Source organism: Prionailurus viverrinus, chromosome A2, assembly GCF_022837055.1.
Source record: "Prionailurus viverrinus isolate Anna chromosome A2, UM_Priviv_1.0, whole genome shotgun sequence".
In the NCBI taxonomy this organism is placed as follows: Eukaryota; Metazoa; Chordata; class Mammalia; order Carnivora; family Felidae; genus Prionailurus; species Prionailurus viverrinus.
Genome location: NC_062562.1, coordinates 2,486,411 through 2,505,413, shown reverse-complemented (window position 1 = coordinate 2,505,413; position 19,003 = coordinate 2,486,411). Strand labels below are relative to the sequence as shown.

The 19,003-nt window shown below is 57.0% G+C and overlaps 1 protein-coding gene across 1 annotated transcript; it reads left to right on the top strand.

Moving 5' to 3' along the window:
• The first annotated feature begins 6,709 nt into the window (after positions 1-6,709).
• TICAM1 (TIR domain containing adaptor molecule 1) lies at positions 6,710-18,651 on the top strand. The gene is made up of 2 exons (XM_047850733.1): positions 6,710-6,831; positions 16,136-18,651. Exon 2 carries the CDS (start codon positions 16,268-16,270, stop codon positions 18,428-18,430), a length of 2,163 nt encoding a protein of 720 aa, XP_047706689.1. The 5' UTR covers positions 6,710-6,831; positions 16,136-16,267; the 3' UTR covers positions 18,431-18,651.
• The last annotated feature ends 352 nt before the right edge of the window (positions 18,652-19,003 follow it).

Sequence of the window (19,003 nt, the reverse complement as noted above, 5' to 3'; positions counted from 1 at the left end):
ATTACCTAAGCAAGCTCTACCCCCAACATGGGGCTCCAACCCATGACCCCAGGAGCACCCAGTGCCTTACCCCCTGAGCCAGCCAGGCACCCCAGCATAGTTTACATTTTTAAAGCGAACAAAAATAAGCAACAGAGACCCTCTGTGGCCCGCAAAGCCTAAAATATTCACTCTCTGACCCTTTGCAGGGGAAGCTTGCCAGGCGCAAACTTGAGACCTTCCTGTTAACGTCTTACTGCTTAGAAGCGTCTCTCCCAGTACTTAAGAGCTGCGATGTGTTTTGCTGCGGTAACTTTACACATCACTGAGTCCCGCTTACGAGACTAGGCCTGAGGGTGTCGGCACATCTCCAGCAGGGGGTGATGATGGCAGGTTTGGGGGGCGGGGAAGCGAATGATCGGTGCTGGAGCGATGGGTCCAACGTCTGTCCTCAAGCAAGAATGCGTGAGGAGAGGGATTTAGGGTCTCCAGCCCCACTAGAGAACTAAAACGACCCTGTATGCAAAGGCAGGACAATGTCACCTTCTCCTGGGGGCTCTGGCCTGTGGACAAAGGTTTACAAACCCTTAAGAAAGCCTGGGTGGCTCAGTCGGCTGAATGTCCAATTTTTTGTTTTGGCTCAGGTCACGAATGCAGGGTCATGGGATCAACCGACATCGGGCTCCGTGCTGAGCCTGCGGCCTGCTTAAGATTCTCCCCCTCTCGCTCTCCGTCTCCGTCTTCTTCCCCCTCCCCTCTTATGCTCTCTAAAAAAAAAAACAAAAAAGATTAAAGTCATTTGTGGGGTGCCTGGGTGGCTCTGTTGGTCGAGCACCCGACTCTCGACTTTGGCTCGGGTCATGATCTCACCACTCATGAGTTGGAACCCCACGTCAGGCTCTGCCCTGGTGGTGTGGAGCCTGCTTGGAGTTCTCTCGGTCTCTCTCGTTCTCCCTCTGTCTCTGCCCCTCCCCAGCTGGTGTTCTTTCTCAAAAAATAAACATAAAAAGTCGTTTCTAAAAATAAAAAGCGGGGTGCCTGGGTGTCTCACTCGGTTGAGCGACTGACTTCGGCTCAGGTCATGATCTCACGGTCCATGAGTTCAAGCCCCACATCGGGCTTTGTGCTGACAGCTCGGAGCCTGGAGCCTGCTTCGGATTCTGTGTCTCCCTCTCTGTCCGCCCCTTCCCCGCTCATGCTCTGTCTCTCCCTCTCAAAAGTAAACATTAAAAAACATTTCTTAATGTTTCTTTTTGAGAGAGAGACAAGGGGAGAGAGAGAGGGAGAGAGAGAGATTGAGATTGCAAGCGGGGGAGGGGCAGAAGATAGGGAGAGGGAGAATCCCAGGCAGGCTCGATGCTGTCAGCCCAGAGCCTGACTTGGGGCCTGAACTCACGAACTGTGAGATCATGACCTGAGCTGAGAGCAGGAGTCAGACGCTAAGCCAGCTGAGCCTCCCAGGTGACCCTGCTTTATTCTTAATAGCCCCAAACTGAAACAACCCAAGTTTACATCCAAAAGAGAAGAGGCAGATAAATTGGGAGAGACTCAGAATAGCGGAGGAATTGCACTTTGGGATGCGCAAGACAGGGCAAATCACAGTCAAGCCCAGAGAACAAAGGGAGGACTATTGCTTTATAGAAAAAAGGTGAAATACTATACAGCAAAGAACAAAGATAAATTGCTGATATTCACAATATGAAAGTTAATAAAGGAGCGCCTTGCTGGCTCAGTTAGTGAAGAAAGGTGACTTTTGATCTTGGCGCGGTGAGTTCAAGCCCCACGTTGGGTGTGGAGGTTACTTTAAGTTATTGATTAAAAGATTAAAAATACTTTAAATTGGCTGATTGAAATATTAAAAATAAATCAAGAAACACTTATTTAAAAAAAAAGAAAATAGGGGCGCCTGGGTGGCGCAGTCGGATGAGCATCCGACTTCAGCCAGGTCACGATCTCGCAGTCCGTGAGTTCGAGTCCTGCGTCGGGCTCTGTGCTGACGGCTCAGAGCCTGGAGCCTGCTTCCGATTCTGTGACTCCCTCTCTCTCTGCCCCTCCCCCGCTCATGCTCTGTCTCTCTCTCTGTCTCAAAAATAAATAAAACATTAAAAAAATTAAAAAAAAAAAGAAAAAGAAAAAAGAAAATAAAGACAAACCTCGTTTAGAACGGAGTCAGGAAGCCCCGAAAGGGGGAGCTCAGCTCTCACACGTAAACTTTGGGCAGGAGGAAGATTTTCTCCAGACCAGCAACAGCCCAGCCAATGAAAAACCACTGTAACTCAGCCAATAAGAAACCACCACAAGTCAGCCAATGAGAAATCACCATAACTCAGCCAATGAGAAGCCACCATGATCAGCCAATGAGAAACCATCCTCTGCCTGAGCGCTACCTCTCCTGCGGGGGACGTTGCTTCAAAGCAGCTCCTCCCGGCTTCCTCCTTTTTATCTAGAAAGCAACAGTCCTCCCCTTCGTTCTCCGGCCTGGGCTGTGGTTTGCCCTGTCTTGCCCGTCCCAAATTGCAATTCCTCCGCCATTCTGAATAAGCTCATTTTGCTGATAAAATAACCGGCCGTTTTATTTTTAAGGTGGAGTGCGTTAACATAGGTGAAGCGCACAGTCACCATGTTGAGCAAAAGAAACCAGACACGAAAGGATCCATACTCGGAGTCCGTTTCGGTGACGTTTCGGAACACAAACTCAACTACGGCGACAGCGATCGGAGGAGGATTGCCCGCGGCGCTTGGGGGCATTCCAGGGGTTGGAAGCGACGTGTAGACACACGCCTTGATCTGGGTGTGGGCTGCAGGAAATGGGTACCCATGCAAAAGTCCTCTGAGCTGTCCGTTTAAGATTCTCATGCTTTAGGGCCTCTGAATTATCCTCCAACACAAATTAAGAAAGAGAAAGTAACATGCAGTGGTGCTGGGGGGAAATGAGCCCTTTCCCTTTCCGGTGGGAGTGTGAACCAGGAGCCTTAATTTGGAGAACAGTCGTGCAGGATTTAGTAAGAGTGAAAATGTATATTCTCCACGTCTGAGGAGAAGTCTCAGAAGTTCCCCTTCTCCACAGCTGCCCTAGAGAAACGCTGTCCACTAAGTCCCCGAAGCATCGCCAGGTTACCAGGGGGGGAAACTGAGGCACGTTTCAGAGAGTTCATCCTGGGCTCCACCCCACAGCTACGAAGCGTAAGAGTCAGGATTTGAACCCGTTGCGAAGGCAGCCCCGGCATAGGGTTCACAACCACCACCACAGAAGGTTGCGATGCCTTTTTTCGGGAATAGTGGAAACACACTGCGTGTCCAATGCCTGGGGACTCAGTAAGTTGTACTACAGTCACGCTTAGTGAGACCATAACACACTTAAAAAGAACAAGGTTGGGGCGCCTGGGTGGCTCGGTCGGTGGAGCGTCCGGCTTCGACTCAGGGCATGATCTCAAAGTTTGCAGGTTCGAGCCCCGCATCGGGCTCTGTGCTGACAGCTCAGAGCCTGGAGCCTGCTTCCAATTCTGTGTCTCCCTCTCTCTCTGCTCCTCCCCCGCTCATGCTCTGTCTCTCTCTCTCTCCCTCTCTCCCCTTCAAAAATAAATAAAAACATAAAAAAAAAAAAAAAAAGGAACAAAGTGGGGCTACCTACACTGGCTCAGAAAACCGTTGGACGGTCTGGCCTGGACTGTAACACTGACAATGTTTAGTATCTGGCCTTTTAGCAGGAAAACAAAGTTTGCTCACTTCTGGCCGGTGGGAATTAAAAAGGAAACCAAAGAGCATTAAATGTCAACATTCATGGATACGTGTCTGTGTGTGCAAAAGTGAAAAACTGAATGGGCACCCTGTGGAGGGCCCCGCCCCCACCAGAGCAGGAGGGAGAGAAATTGGATAGGCACAGGGCACCTCACCTCTTTTATTGAAAAGGGGAGGTGGGCACCTGTACCGGTCTGCAGGTGGTCAGATTTACGCATCTGCAGTTCAGGGTTTCCCCTGGAAGCCTGGATGCTCCGAGCAGGTTACTCTCTCTGAGCCTCAGTTCTCTCACCTGTAAAATGGGCACATTCAAGTCCATCTGGGAGGATTATTTTAAGGCAAGGATCAGATGACCATCGAGAGGTGTTCGGTGTGGGGACAGGTACCTAATGAAACTCCAAAAATTGGTAAGAGTGATGGGGGGGGGGGACCCAAGAGGCATGGAAGATGGGTTTAATGGCCTCTCCACCTCTACCTGCAGAAGCTCCAAAGGTAGGGACTTCTTCCTTCGTCCCCAATGGATTCCCAGAGCCTAGACATGCCTGGCCCACAGTAGGTGCTCAATAAAATCCCTCCCCCGCCAGAGACTCACGCTAAGCAAGGCACCCTAGGTGGGGAGGAAATAGCATCCGTATAACTTCCATTTGATTCCCCTCCCATGACTCTTTTTTTTTTTTTTTAATTTTTTTTTCAACGTTTTTATTTTTATTTTTGGGACAGAGAGAGACAGAGCATGAACGGGGGAGGGGCAGAGAGAGAGGGAGACACAGAATCAGAAACAGGCTCCAAGCCATCAGCCCAGAGCCCGACGCGGGGCTCGAACTCCCGGACCGCGAGCTCGTGACCTGGCTGAAGCCGGACGCTTAACCGACTGCGCCACCCAGGCGCCCCTCCCCTCCCATGACTCTTTACACGCACTTCGGCCTGGGGTCCACGGACCTCTTCAGAACCCCATGATGGAATTCATGAAGTCACGGAAAAAAAAATTCACAACTTTATTTCCACTGACTTTAACCGATATTCACCATTTCCTCAATTATGAATGAAGGCAACGGCAGGAGCTACGACTTTGTCCCCAATAGAAAACCACAGAGATTTTCATATCAGATTGCATTGCCGCAAACAACTCGAAATACGGCGCTCACCACCACTGTAAAGTCACTGGGGTTATTGGATCTTGTCAGTTAATGTAGCCCTAAGCGTGTTTCGCTGGCGCTCTATTTCAAAAGTGTTTTCGAGTGATTATCTTACAAGTATTCAACACAATTTTTTTTTTTTTTTTTTTTGAGAGAGCGAGAGAGCGTGCGAGCAGGGGAGAGGAGTAGAGGGAGAGACAGACAGACAGACAGACAGACAGGATCTTAAGCAGTCTGCATGCTCAGCGTGGAACCCAACTCGGGACTCAATCCCATGACGCTGGCATCACGAACTGAGCGGAAATCAAGAGTAGGAGGTTCAACTGACTGAACCCCCCCCCCCCCAGGCACCCCAGACACAATTTTTTTATTTTTTTAATTTATTTTTTAATGTTTATTTACTTTTGAGACAGAGAGAGAGGGAGACAGCGCGAGCGCGCGTGCGCAAACGGGGGAGGGGCAGAGAGAGAGGGAGACACAGAGTCGGAATCAGGCTCCAGGCTCCGAGCTGTCAGCACAGAGCCCGATGTGGGACTCGAACCCACGGACCGTGAGATCATGACCTGACCCCAAGTCGGACGCTTAACCGACTGAGCCACAAACACAGGCGCCCCAAACACAATTTTTTAAATTGTGGTAACATAGACTTAACATGAAATTCACCATCTGGCCACTCTTAGGTGCACAGCTCAGGGGTATTAAGCACGCTCACGCCGTTGTGCAACCACCCCCATCTCCAGAACTTTCCATCTTCCCAAACTGAACCTCTGTCCCCATGAAACACTGACTCTCCTCCCCCCCCACCCCCCACCCCGCCCCTGGCTCCCACCATCTACTTCCTGTTTCTATAAATTGGACTCCTCTAGGGACTTCCTATGAGTGGAATCAGACAAGATTTGTCCTTTTGTGTCTGGCTTGTTTCACTGAGCATAATGTCCTCGTGGTCCACCTATGTTGTAGTGTCAGATTTCCTTCCTTCTTAATGCTGAATAATATTCCCGAGTGTGGGTGAACCACATTTCCTTTATCCATCTAGTGATAGTGGATCACGAAGTTGCTTTTTGAAAATACTTTAGTGAATATTTTTACTTGCAAAACACTCCTTGTAAACCTCTTGTGCTTTTTATGTACCTACCGATGGTGTTTGCGGAAGAGGCTCCGAGCGTCTCCACACTGGCAAAGAAATCTGGTCAGAGGCCCTTCGTCCATTATTAAAACAAATAAACAAAAATTGTATTTTGCAACTCTGTTGGTATAAAGACGACTATGACCCAGGATGGGACTATATTCGTTGTTTTTGTTTTTGTTTTTCTGATTTTAAAAGAAATGAAAACATTTTCGGAGGGGGGCCCAATGGACATGTGGGCGCTGGGTCCGGGACCCCCTCAAAAGGGTTAGGACCCCTTATGAATGTTTAAGTATCGTGTCCGCAGCTTCTAGAAATGCCGTCTGGCTGCTCTTTTCCCAGCCACCCGGGGATCCCCAACCCCACCCCCAGGGTGGCCAGGACCCCCCTTCCGCCCGATTTCGGGTAGCCCTCCGCCGATATCACTCCAGCCCCCGGTTTGCGGCAGTGGAAAGCGTTACCACTCGCCGAGATGATCCGTTTTTTTGAACCGGGGTTACTTTCTCCCCAGACTGTGGGCGCGCGCCCCGAGGGCCAGGCTCTGTCCCTCTCGTGGTCCCCAGCGCCGGCGCCCGGGAGGTGCCCGAACTTGCCGAAGGCCGCAGCCCGAGCGGGGGTGGGAGGAGGTGGGGGGCGAGGGGGGGGGCGGGACGTCGCTGCGGGGTGTCTCGGGGACTTTCCCTGTCCCGCGGGAAAGCGTGACCTCACCTTCCTGCCAGGCTCCCTGCGGGACGCGGAAGGGGCGGGCGGAGGCCAGGGGTGGAGCCGTCTGAGCGCCCTCCGCGCTCCGCCAGTCGTGGGCCCCGTCGCCGGGCCACCAGCCCCCGCGCAGAGGACGGAGCGGGACCCCGGGTAGGTGGCGGGGGGGGGGGGGGACCAGGGGCTTAGCGTCGGCGGGGGAGGGCACCCCCGACGCCTGCGGCTCCTCCCCAGGGTTCGCGACCAGCTGCACCCCCCCCCCAGTTCATGGCGCCCTCGCGCCCCTTCTTCGGCGTCCCCCTCAACGCTCGGCTCCTCTCCCGGGTGGCCCTGGTCCTCCCTGACCCCCTGCTTCCTCCTTACCCCCCCCCATTGCTCCTCAGCACCCCAGATCTCTTTCCAGCACCCCGAATTCCTTTCCAACACCTCGAAGTCCACCCCCCCTCCCGGATCCCTCCCCAACACCCCAATTCCTTCCCAACGCCACCGATCTCTCCCCAACTCTTCTGGACTTCTCCCAACACCCAGCAGTCCTCCAACCCGGATTTCTCCCCAACATCCGGTACCTCTCCCCAACCCCCCCCCCCATTCCTCTCCAGCCCCCCACCCCATGTTTCTGATTTCCTCCGGGAGCTTGGAGCCCCCTTCCCCGGTCCCTGTTCTTCCAGCCCCGCAAGCCCCGCCTCTCCCGCTCGCCCCTCGGGGGCCCCAGCCCCTTCGGGGGCCCTGAAACCACTTTTTCCAGGGGCTCCCGGAACCCCCCTCCCTGGCAGGAGCCTGCTTCCCTCAGCTCGGCCCCCGCACCCCCACCCCTTCCCGTGGGGGACAGGGTTGGTTGGCTGGTCCTCGCCTCCGAGTCCCTGCAAGCCGCCCCCCCCCCCCCCCCCCCATGGCTGCTGGCAACATTCTGATCTGGGTGGCCCCAGAGAGCCTCACGCACGGGGCCTTTTCTTCCCTTTCCCTGTGGCTGAAGTAGGAGGTTGGGAAGGGGCCGCCGCGGGGACACCCACGCAAGCTGGAGATTGGGGGGGGGGGGTTGTGTGTGAGGGGGTGTGTGGGGGGGGTGGGCCCTAAACCTGCCTGCGCCCGGCTCCTCCTCTGAATAGGGTCATGTGTTCATCCTTCAACACACATTTGTGACCAACCTGCCGCGTGCCAGGAGGCCCGGTTCAGGGTGCTGGGCACACAGTAGGGGCAAAGCAGGGCCCTCCCGGAGCCCTCCGTCAGGACAAATAAACAAAGCGAGATGATGCTTGCCGCGTGCAGAGAATGCATTTCCAGCAGCTTCTCTGCTGGCCTGGCTTGCGGATTCCTCAGATCCAGGCATGGCAAGGGGCCGGCACATAGTAGGTGCTGCGTGAGCAAGGGCAGGAACCCTGGAGCCAGGCTTCCTGGTTTAAATCCCTGCCCCTTTACTTTCCACTTGTGTGACCCAGGGCAAGCCGCTGTACCTCTCTGTGCCTCCCTTTCTTGTGTTAACTTGGCAGTCAAAATAGTCCTAACTTACAGGGTTGTCGTGGGCTTAATTCGGTGTCTGGTCCATAGTAGATGCTCAGGAAACACTTGTTGAACGAATACCCCTTCAGGCTCCCGCACATTTTTCAGAGGCAATCTAGATACGTTTTGCCTTCCGTGCCTTGTCGTATTTCTTTTTTTTTTTTTAATAATTTTTTTAAACGTTTATTCATTTTTGAGAGAGAGAGAGACAGAGCGCAAGCGGGGGTGGGGCAGAGAGAGAGGGAGACACAGAATCCGAAGCAGGCTCTGAGCTGTCAGCACAGAGCCTGACACGGGGCTCGAGCTCAAGAGCTGTGAGATCATGACCTGAGCCGAAGTCGGACGCTTAACCGACTGAGCCACCCAGGTGCCCCTATACATTTTTAAAAAATATTTTATTTATTTTGAAGTGGGGGGGGGTGGCAAAGAGAGAGAGAATTCCAAGCAGGCTCCAGAGCCCGATGCGGGGCTCCAACTCATGGAACGGTGAGATCATGACCTGAGCCGAAATCAAGATGCCACCCAGGCGCCCCTGTCACATTTCTTAATTAGCCAAAAGGAGTGAGTCGTGCCTCTACTATGCGCCAGTCCTGGTGGAAAGCAGATTAGACTTTTTGTCTTGCTGGGGAGAGGAGTGAGTCAGCAGGAAACATTTATTGAGCGCTTAGTGTGTGCCAGGTGCTGTTCTGTCCATTCGTTGATTGATTCCGGCAGGATTTATTAAGTACCTACTGTGTGCCAGTCACTAGGTACAGCTGTGTAACAAGACAAACGCACATCCTGGTCTTAGGGGTGCTCACTCCGGTAGGGTGTGGTGCCTGCGCAATAAAGTAGGTAAAATCTGTCGTGTCAGGTAAGGAGAAACACAAAGCGGGGGGTGTGGGGGAATGGGCTTCAGTTTTAGGCAGGGTGGCCAAGGGTGACCTTGATGAGGAAGTGACGTGTGAGCCGAGATCTGAAGGCAGCAAGGGAGCCAGCCATGTGGCTATCTGGGGAAGGGTGTCCTGGGCTGAGGGAACAGCTAATGCAAAGGCCCTGAGGCAGGATCCAGTCTGGCATATTTAAGGAACAGTGTGGCTGGATCTGAGGGAGCAAGGGGGAGTGGAAGGGGGTGAGGTCAGGGAAGGGAAGGGGGAGGGTGGGAACAGGGAGGACTTGACCCAAGGAGTCGTGACTGAGATAACCTCTGATTTCTCCCTCCTAACCACAAAGCAGCTCCTCGTTGTCTGTCTAGAACATTCAGGACAAAAGCCCAGGTACCCTCCTTGCCTCCTCCTGCCCCCCCCCCCTTCCCTGGCCCAGTGGTCACCTCCCCCCAGGTCCCAGGCTCCTCTCCCTGCTCCCCACAGTCCGTTCTTCCGGAAGCGGCCACTGGAGGGCGCCTGTGAGCCCCTGAGTCAGGCCCCGCTCCCCTCTGCCCACAGCCCCCCCAGAGCTCCCATCTCCCTCAGGGTAAAAGCCCAAGTCCTCCCCGTGGCGTTCAAGGCCCTGCAGGACCCCGCCCCCTTTCCTTCCCTCCCCCTCACACACTCCGCGCCAGCCACACGGGCCTCCTGCCCATTCCTGCAACACGCTGGACTCTGACCTGCCCCCGGACCTTTGCACTTGCGGCTCCTTTTGCCTGAAACCGTCACCGGAGTTGCTCTCTTACCTCCTTCAGGTCTCCACCGACATGTCATTTCCCTCCAGAGGCCTCCCTTGCTCTTCAGGCTTCTGGAACCTTTCCCCCGTGCCTCACTGCCGCACCCTGGCGCGTTTTCTTCGCGGCCCGTTCCATGCGCTGCAGCGGGTCACGGTCAGCTTTATTATTGGTCTCCTCCAACGAGACTGTGAGCTCTGCCCGTCTGGGGCTGCAACAGCAGCCCTTTGCCAATACGAGGTGCTCGAGAAAGATTTGTCCAGTGTGTGAAGAGACCTCAGAGACTGCGGGAGAGTCGGGGAGGAGGGGATGGCCAGGAGCCAGATGTGGTTAAAAATGTTTTAAAAAAGAGGAAGAGGAACGGGGCGCCTGGTGGTTCGGTCCGTTAAGCACTTCGGCTCAGGTCATGATCTCACAGTCTGTGGGTTCGAGCCCCGTGTCGGGCTCTGGGCTGACGGCTCAGAGCCTGGGGCCTGTTTCCGATTCTGTGTCTTCCTCTCTCTCTGTCCCCTCCCCCGCTCACGCTCTGTCTCTGCTCTCTCAAAAAATCCATAGACATTGACGGCGGGGGGCGGATCCCGGGAGGCGGGCAGGGCTGGTGCAGCCACAGAGTCGGGCTCAGGCTGGTGGTGGGTGAGGAGGTAGAGAAGGGGGGGTGGCTGTAGACAGTTGCCAGGAATGGGGGAATGCAGGCCCGGGGCAGTCCTGCCTCGCCGATTCTGAGCCCGGCTCAGAGCCTGAGCCTTCCCACAGGGGGTGGGGTGGGGGGGCTTCAGCTCCCGCCGCAGTCGTGCCGGCGCTGTTCCAGACGTTCCGCAGGCGTGGACCCCTTCGGGCCACACTACTAGCAGCGAGGGCTTCTCACTGCACCCATTTCAGAGATGCGGAGATCGAGGCACCCGTAGGCACACGGCCTGCCCAAGCTCCTAGCCTGGAAGTGACAGAACTGAGGTTAGAACCCCAAGGGCAGGGTCCTAGCGACTGCTCCCGCTTGCCCTGGAAGTGACTCCTTCCAGGCGGGCATCACACCGAGGAGGCGGACTTCGGCCCTCGCACGAGTGGGGGCCGTTCCACTCTCGGGGACTCCATTGTTGCCAGTGGTGTGGTTCGAGCCCCGCATCGGGCTCGGCGCGTTTGGGACAGAGCCTGCTTCGGATCCTCGGTCCCCCCCCCACCCTCTCTGCCCCTCCCTGGCTCTCTCCCCCCGCCCCAAATAAATTGGAGGGTGCATGTCAGCACATCTGGTTTTTTCCTTTTAAGTTATAAACACAGCTGCTCCCAGGAGTCCTTGGCGAGCGCAGAGAACAGTCGACCTGTGACTCACGGCCGTGGAAGGGGCAGATGAGACCGTGTTTCTAGCCGCGGTCTTGATCATTTCAAACAGATTCGACCTACGTGCGTAAGCCGATTTTTTTTTTTTTTTTTTTTTAGTTTTTATTTATTTTTGAGAAAGATACAAAGAGCAAGGAGAAGGGCAGAGAGAGAAGGAGAAGCCCAAGCAGGCGCCACGCTGTCAGCGCAGAGCCCCAGGCGGGGCTTGAACTCACGAGCCCGTGAGGTCAGGACCTGAGCAGAAATCAAGTCGGTCCTGGGGGTCGGGGCTCCAACACACGGATTTTTCAGGGGGACACAGGTCAGCCGGTCACGGCCATTGAAGCCTGTGTGCTGCATGATGATTATGTGGGTGAGAGAGAGAGAGAGAGAGAGAGAGAGAGGCTTTTGGTCTTAAGGTTACAAACATTGAGGGGCGCCCGGGTGGCTCAGTCGTTTGAGCATCTGACTTCCGCTCAGGTCGTGATCTCACGGTCCGTGAGTTCGAGCCCCATGTCGGGCTCTGTGCCCACAGCTCAGAGCCCGGAGCCTGCTTCAGGTTCTGTGTCTCCCTCTCTCTCTGCCCCTCCCCAGCTTGTGCCCTGTTTCTCTCTCCCAAAATAAATAAAGATTAAAATAAATACACAAATAAAAGGTTACAGATATTGGGGCCAATTAGCTGTTCTGCCCGGTCACGTTGGTTGAGTTTGCCCCTCTGAGGAGCGGGGGTGCAGAGTCACATCCCGGTTTCTTGTCAAACGTCTTCTGTAAAGGAGTGTTTTCAGCTCTGCAGCCACTCAACTCCGTGGCTGTCGTTGGAAGGCGGCCACGCGCTGTGTGTGTATCAGTGGGCATGGCTGGGGGCCAAAATACTTTATTTGTTTCAGTAAATAAACTGCCCTCTGGCCTGGGCAGTTACGCACAGTATCATGAGAGCGGTCCTTTTTTTAAACTAATCTCTATGCCCAACATCGGGCTTGAACTCACGACCCCTAGATCAAGAGTCGAACACTACCGACTGAGCCGGCCAGGAGCCTCCGTCATCAAGCCAGTCTTGATTTTAAAAATCTGCAGGAGGGTAGGGAGTGAGCTGGGGGGGGGATACCCAGCAACAGTACTGCAGGCAGAGAGCAGCTGGTGCAAAGGTCCTGAGGCAGGACTGTGCCTGGTAAGTTTAGCGAACAACAGGAAGACCCGTGGCCTTCGGGGGACCCACTAGATTGGGTGCACCTGGGTGGCTCAGCCGGTTGATTGCCAGACTTCGGCTCAGGCCATGATCTCACGGTTCGTGGGTTCGAGCCCCGCGTCGGGCTCTGTGCTGACAGCTCGGAGCCCGGAGCCTGCTTCGGATTCTGTGTCTCCCTCTCCCCTCTGCCCACCCCCCCCACCCTTGCTCGCACTCTGTCTGTGTCCCTCTCTCTCTCAAAAATAAAAGCAAAGGGGCGCCTGGGTGGCGCAGTCGGTTGAGCGTCCGACTTCGGCCAGGTCACGATCTCGCGGTCCGGGAGTTCGAGCCCCACGTCAGGCTCTGGGCTGATGGCTCAGAGCCTGGAACCTGTTTCTGATTCTGTGTCTCCCTCTCTCTCTGCCCCTCCCCCGTTCATGCTCTGTCTCTCCCTGTCCCAAAAATAAATAAACGTTGAAAAAAAAAATTAAAAAAAAAAAAATAAGCATTTAAAAAGTTTTAAAAATATTTGAATTGATTGCCCACTTGACAAAACTTAGCAGTTTCCTGAAACTCTGCCTCTGCGGCTTCTTCCCTTGAAGTAATAGCCAGTGTGGCCCCGCGGAGTCCTTCCTCCTCGTGGGGGCACACCTAAGTCACGGCCACCACATTTAGACAGGTCTAAGGTGGTTCCAACTTCTTTGGTCCCGCCTCCCTCAGTGTGAAAGTTCAAGTCCTCCGGACTACCCGCCAGGTCTCCTCCCCCTCCTCCCTCTCTCCCCCTCACCCACTCAGCCGAGCGGGCCTTCTCCCTCCTCACTGCTCCTCCATCAAGCTGGGCTGGTCCTGCCCCAGGGCCTTTGCATACGTAGTTCCCTCCTCCTGGACCTCTCTTCCCTCAGATGTCCCTATGGGTCACTCTCTCCATTTTTTTTTTTTTAATGTTTATTCATTTTTGAAAGACAGAGACAGCACAAGTAGGGGTGGGGCGGAGAGAGAGCGGGACACAATCCGAAGCAGGCTCCGGGCTCTGAGCTGTCAGCACAGAGCCGGACGCGGGGGCTCGAACCCACGAACCGCGAGATCATGACCTGAGCCGAAATTGGATGCTCAACGGACTGAGCCCCCCGGGCGCCCCTCACTCTCTCCGTTTTTACGTCCTGTTGAAATCTCTGTCATCGTTGAAGCCTTCTTGATTCACGTTGTTTAAAACTTCAACCACCCACCCCTGACTCATGGGGTTCGAGACCCTCTTTCCCGTCTGCTGTTTCTCCACGGCGTTTGTCCCCAGCTGATAGATATGCTGTGAGCGTCCCTCACTTGTGGGTTGTCTGTCCTCCATGCGAGGAAGTCGGCGGCGTTTGGGGGGTCTGTGCTGTCTCGGCCCCCCGCCCCCCAGTCAGCACTTCGGCATGTCAGGCCGCTTCTATTTCTGAAACAGCCAGACAGCCACCTGCCTCTACATCCTTCCCCCCAGCGCAGCCCCTGCCACCCCCCTGCCCCTTCTCACCCGCTTCTCTTCCGCCCTGCTCCCTGCGTTGGCTCAGTCCCGTCCGCTTTGCACCTCTGCCCCCAGTGCTGGCTCTCCCCGTGCCGTCTCCAACCTTTCTGGAGTCTTTGACCTTGGCCCTGGGGCCCCGGAATGGCCTGTATCTACTCAAAATGCACTTAAAAAAAAAATCCTGAATCGTTTATGCAGTGAGGTCCGTGATTTATCGGCAAAGGGGGTTGGGTTGGTTCACGAAGCAGCTCTTGGTCTGTGCCGGGATCGCTCAATGTCAGCACCCGGCAACATTGGGTCTGGATTGTTCTGTGTGTGGGGGGGCGGGGGCATCCTGGGTACCACGCGGGCAAGGAGGGGTGAGCAGCATCCCTGACCCTACCTACTTGATACCTTTCTGTGTAGTCGCGACACCCACAGATGTCCTCAGACATCGCTGAGGGTCCGGGGGCGGGGCTCAGAACTGTTGTTAGTTGCGAAGGACGTCTGTACCCTTAGGGGTGTCATCGTGGGCACAAGCGTGAACGAGGCAGTAGGTCCCAGCCCGGGCTGAAAGGCATATCAAGTGTCCTCAGCCTCCTGGAATGGATCTGAAGTGGCATTTTTTTTTTCTAAATCTGAATATGACCTGCTTTGAGCAGCCGGTGACCTAAGTTCCGAGGTTTGGAACAGTGTCCCTCGCATCTGTCGTGCGCACTTGGGAAAGGCCTTTTTCTGTGCCCGTGGTTTCATCCACAACATTGGGACCATAGGAGCTCTGGCCCCATTCATTCATTCATTTATCCCACAAGTATTTGTTAGGTCCCTGCTCCGGGCCACGAGAGTCTCAGCCCCCTCCTCTGGTGCCCCCGGGGTCAGGAGACAGGTGACAAATGCGAAAAGTCTAACGCACAAGGCACGTCCACCCGTGACGCACTGTGGGGGAGCAGGTGACGTGGGCGAGACAGACTGGGAAGGACGGGTGTGGATGTGTAGGGCTCCCGAGACGGTGCCATTGGGCCTGAGAGTTGAAGATGACAACAGTGTCGCTCAGGCAAGGGTCTGAGGAAGAGCCAGCTTGGCGTTTTTTTCCTCTTTCTTTCTTTTTGAGAAATAGAAGACGAGTAGCCACAGGCCGGTCACGCGCGGAGCTGGCTCTCAGCAATGGCTAGTGTCTCATCAGCACGGCCCGTATCAGCCGCTGCTGTGTAAATTACCCCGGAACCTCCTGGTTTAAAAACACCAAACACTGGGGCGCCTGGGTGGCTCAGTGGGTTGAGTGCCCGACTCTTGATTTCAGCTCAGGTCGTGGTCCCAGGGTCGTAGGATCGAGCCCCGTCTTGGGCTCTGTGCTGAGTGTGGAGCCTGCTTGAGATTCTCCCTCCCTCTCTCTCTCTCTCTCCCTCTGCCCCACTCCCCTGCTTGCCCTCTCTCTCATAAATAAAAAGTGAAAAGGCAACCCACGGGATAGGAGAACATATTTAAAAATAAATAAAAACAACAAACATCATCTCACACAGAGAGAGACTGGGTGTCAGGAATCTGGAGGAAGGTGAGTTGGGGGCCTCTGGCTGGAGTCTCTCATGAGGTCACGGTCAAGCGGTCGGCCGGGGCCGCCTCATCTGAAGGCTCGACCGGGGCTGGAGTTGCTGGGAGCCCAAGCCGCCCCCCCCTCACGTGGCTCATGGCGGGCGGCCTCGCTTCCTTACCCCCGACGGGGTGCCAGAGAGTGACCAAGCTGGTGTTTTATGTCACTGGTGACAGCCCGTCACTTTTGCCGAGGTCTGTCAGTCACGAAGGTGGATTCTGGGTTACGGCTGGAAGCCCCGCCCTGGGCTGTGAATGCCAGGATGGGGGTCCCTGGGGGCCACCTGGGAGCCTGATCACCTCCCCAGCGAACACATATGGGATGCCTGCTGACTTCCAGGCATCAGGGCTCGGAACTTTCCATAAGGCTATGGCAGCACAATGCCCTGAAACGATCCCAGCAGTGGGCTTATTATTATTCCCAACAGGCAGTGGAGTTTTGTGGCTGTGCACGCAGCCTCTGGAGCCACGTTTCATGGCTTCAAGTCCCAGCTCCGTGACCCACCGGCTGTGTGACTTTGGGCAAGGGACCTCATGTCTCTGGACACATGTTGCCATTTGCAGGTGGGGGAAATCGTAGCTTTGCCCTCTCGGGGGACACCAGGCAAGTGTGGGCGGCTCTCGTGTCGCAGAGGAGGAAATGGAGGCGGGGGAGGGGACGCGTCTTTCTCAAGGTCACCCTGGCAGGCAGTGCTGGCGCTGAAGGCAGGCAGGTGGGGGCGTCTGGGCCCCCTCCCAGAGCTGCCCCCTTTCTGACGGTGTCTCTCTCGCCCCACAGGTCGGCCCCAGGGTCCCCCCGTGGGATTGGGGTGAGCACGTCGGGGGACACCCAGCATGCAGGAAGGCAGGTGCTGCGGAACATGCCTCCAGCCTCCAGTGTTGCTGCCCGCGGCTGCACCCACTTGTGCCCATGGCCCACACGGGCCCGTCGCTCTCCGGCGCCTTCGACATTCTAGGTGCCGCAGGCCAGGACAAGCTCTTGTACCTTAAGCACAAGCTGAAGACGGTCCACCAGGGCTGCCGAGGGGCAGACCTCCTGCACGCCATGGTGCTTCTGAAGCTGGGCCAGGAGACGGAGGCCAGGATCTCCCTGGAAGCTCTGAGGGCGGACGCAGTGGCCCGGCTCGTGGCCCGCCGCTGGGCTGGCGTGGACAGCGCCGAGGCCCCGGAGGAGCCCCCAGACTTGTCCTGGGCCATTGCCCGGGTGTACCACCTGCTCGCCGAGGAGAAGCTGTGCCCGGCCCCTGTGCGGGACCTGGCCTACCAGACAGCCCTCCAGACGTTCAGCTCCAGGGACGACCACCGGCTGGCCGAGCTCCAGGGAGAGGCCCGGGACCGGTGCAGCTGGGGCGTCATCCGGGCCCCCGGGAGCTTCCAGCCCCTTCGCTCCGATCGGGGCTGCCTCCCGCCATCCTCGGTGTCCCCCTCGGGCACCCGCAGCCTTCCCAGGCCCATCGAGGGCCTTTCGGGCTGGAGCAGAGGGTGTTCTCTGAGATCCACCAGCAGCCCCGCCTCCCTCGCCAGCAACCTGGAAATTAGCCAGTCACCCACCATGCCTCTTCTCAGCCAGCACCGCGGCTGTCGTGTGCCCAGCAAGCTGCGTGAGGAGCCCCGGGCAGGCCCCGGGCCCGAACCTGAACCTGCCCCCACAGGCTGCCAGGAGCCTGAGGAAGTGAGCTGGCCACCATCCGAGGAGGCGGTCAACCCTTCACCTGGGGACACAGCCGGCCCTCCATCGGGGGTGACTGCCGGGCCCCTGCTGGGGGAGAGCGCTGGCCCCTCATCGGAGGGCCCCTCTTTGGAGGACCCCTCATCCGGAGAGACTGCCGGCCCCCAGATGGCACCAGACAGCCCGGGCCCTAGACTTCCTGAGCTGGTCCCAGATGCAAGCGCCACTGGCCAGCCCGACGCCCCCAAAGCTCTGGAAAGCGGCACCCGCTACCCGGTGGAGTGCAGCCACGTGCTGGCAGCCCCCGCATCTCTCCCCTTGCCCCCCAAAACCACTTGCCCTGACAAGGACCAGACCCCCCTCTCACTCCCTGTAGAAGATACCGCTTCCCAGAGGACCCCCCCACGCCCCCCCACCCCCTCGGCCCCGAGGACCTCCGCGCCCCACCCTTCTCCATCCATCCCTCCTTCCACTTGCTCCGCCGCCTGGAATCCGTGCCCCCCGCCCCCCGAGTTGGAGCCAGAGCAGAAATTCTACAACTTTGTGATCCTGCACGCGGGGGCAGACGAGGACATTGCCCTGCGGGTCCGAGAGAGGCTGGAGAGCCTGGGCGTCCCCGATGGCGCCACCTTCTGCGAGGACTTCCAGGTGCCCGGGCGCGGCCACCTGCGCTGCCTGCAGGACGCCCTCGACCACTCAGCCTTCACCCTCCTGCTGCTTACCCCCAACTTCGACTGCCACCTGGGCCTGCACCAGGCGGGCCAGTCCCTGATGAACAGCCTCACGCGGCACGAGTGCGGGGACTGCGTGATCCCCTTCCTGCCCCTGGAGAGCTCGCTGGAGCAGCTCAGCCCGCACACCTGCAGCCTGCTCACCAGCCTGGTGTGGCTGGACGAGCGCTCCCAGATCTTCGCCAGGAAGGTGGCCAACACCTTCAAGCCGCAGAGGCTGCGAGCCCGCAGGGCCCACTGGAGGAAGGAGCAGGACATCCGCGCCCTGCAGGAGCAGCGCCAGCAGCTGGAGGGCGAGCGGCAGCGCGTCTCGGCGCTGAACGCCGCCTACTCGGCCTATTTCCAGAGCCACTCGGCCTGGCAGGCGCAGATGGAGACGCTCCGGGTGGCCTTCGGGAGCCACATGCCCTTTGGGACTCCGGGGCCCCTGGGAGCGCCCCCGCCCTTTCCCTCCTGGCCGGGCCACCAGCCGCCGCCGCCCGCGCCCCCGTGGCTGGCCGGCGCCCCGGCACCCGCGCCCGCCTTCCCGCAGCCCCCGGCGCCCCCTCAGAGCCCGGGGCTGCAGCCCCTCATCATCCACCACGCGCAGATGGTGCAGCTGGGCCTCAACAACCACATGTGGAACCAGAGAGGGACCCAGGCGCCCGAGGACAAGACGCAGGGCGCGGAGTGACCGGTGACCCCGGCCTTGGGGACGCCCGCACCGTGCCCGGGGCGGGACGAGGAGCGCGACGTCGTCTGCAACCTTCAGGACATCGCTGGGGAGACCTTCGTCTCTCAGGAAATCGTGCAAAATGGGCCCCGGCGACTTTCTGGCGCGCAAGAAGGGGGGGGCGGTGCGGAGTTGGTGGTGGCATTTGCGGATTCTCACCCGGGTGCTGGCGGTGGCGGGGAGTGGGCTGGGGGATGTGGGAAGTGTGTTTCGACTTTAATAAATATTTATTGGACGCTTCTCCAGTGCCGTTCCACTCCCGGAGACGTCTCGTGTTCCCCCAAAAAGGGGATTGGAAGGGAGACGCTGGGACCGGAAGTTGCGATGTTTCTCTCATCTCATTGGGCAGAGCGTCGTCACGTGGTCCTTTGGCTGCAAGGGAAGTTGGGAAATGTAGTCTTCTCCTGGGCAGTGTGCTTTGCTGAAAGTTTTGGTTCCCATATCACAGAATGTGGAGAGAAAAGACACAGGACATTTATTACTTGATTGCTGTACCCCCCCCCTTTTTTTTTTGCCTGGGAGGGGTCCTGCCTT

Coding starts and splice junctions, on each gene's coding strand:
- TICAM1 (XM_047850733.1), top strand. CDS start 16,268: ATGGCCCACACGGGCCCGTCGCTCTCCGGCGCCTTCGACATTCTAGGT.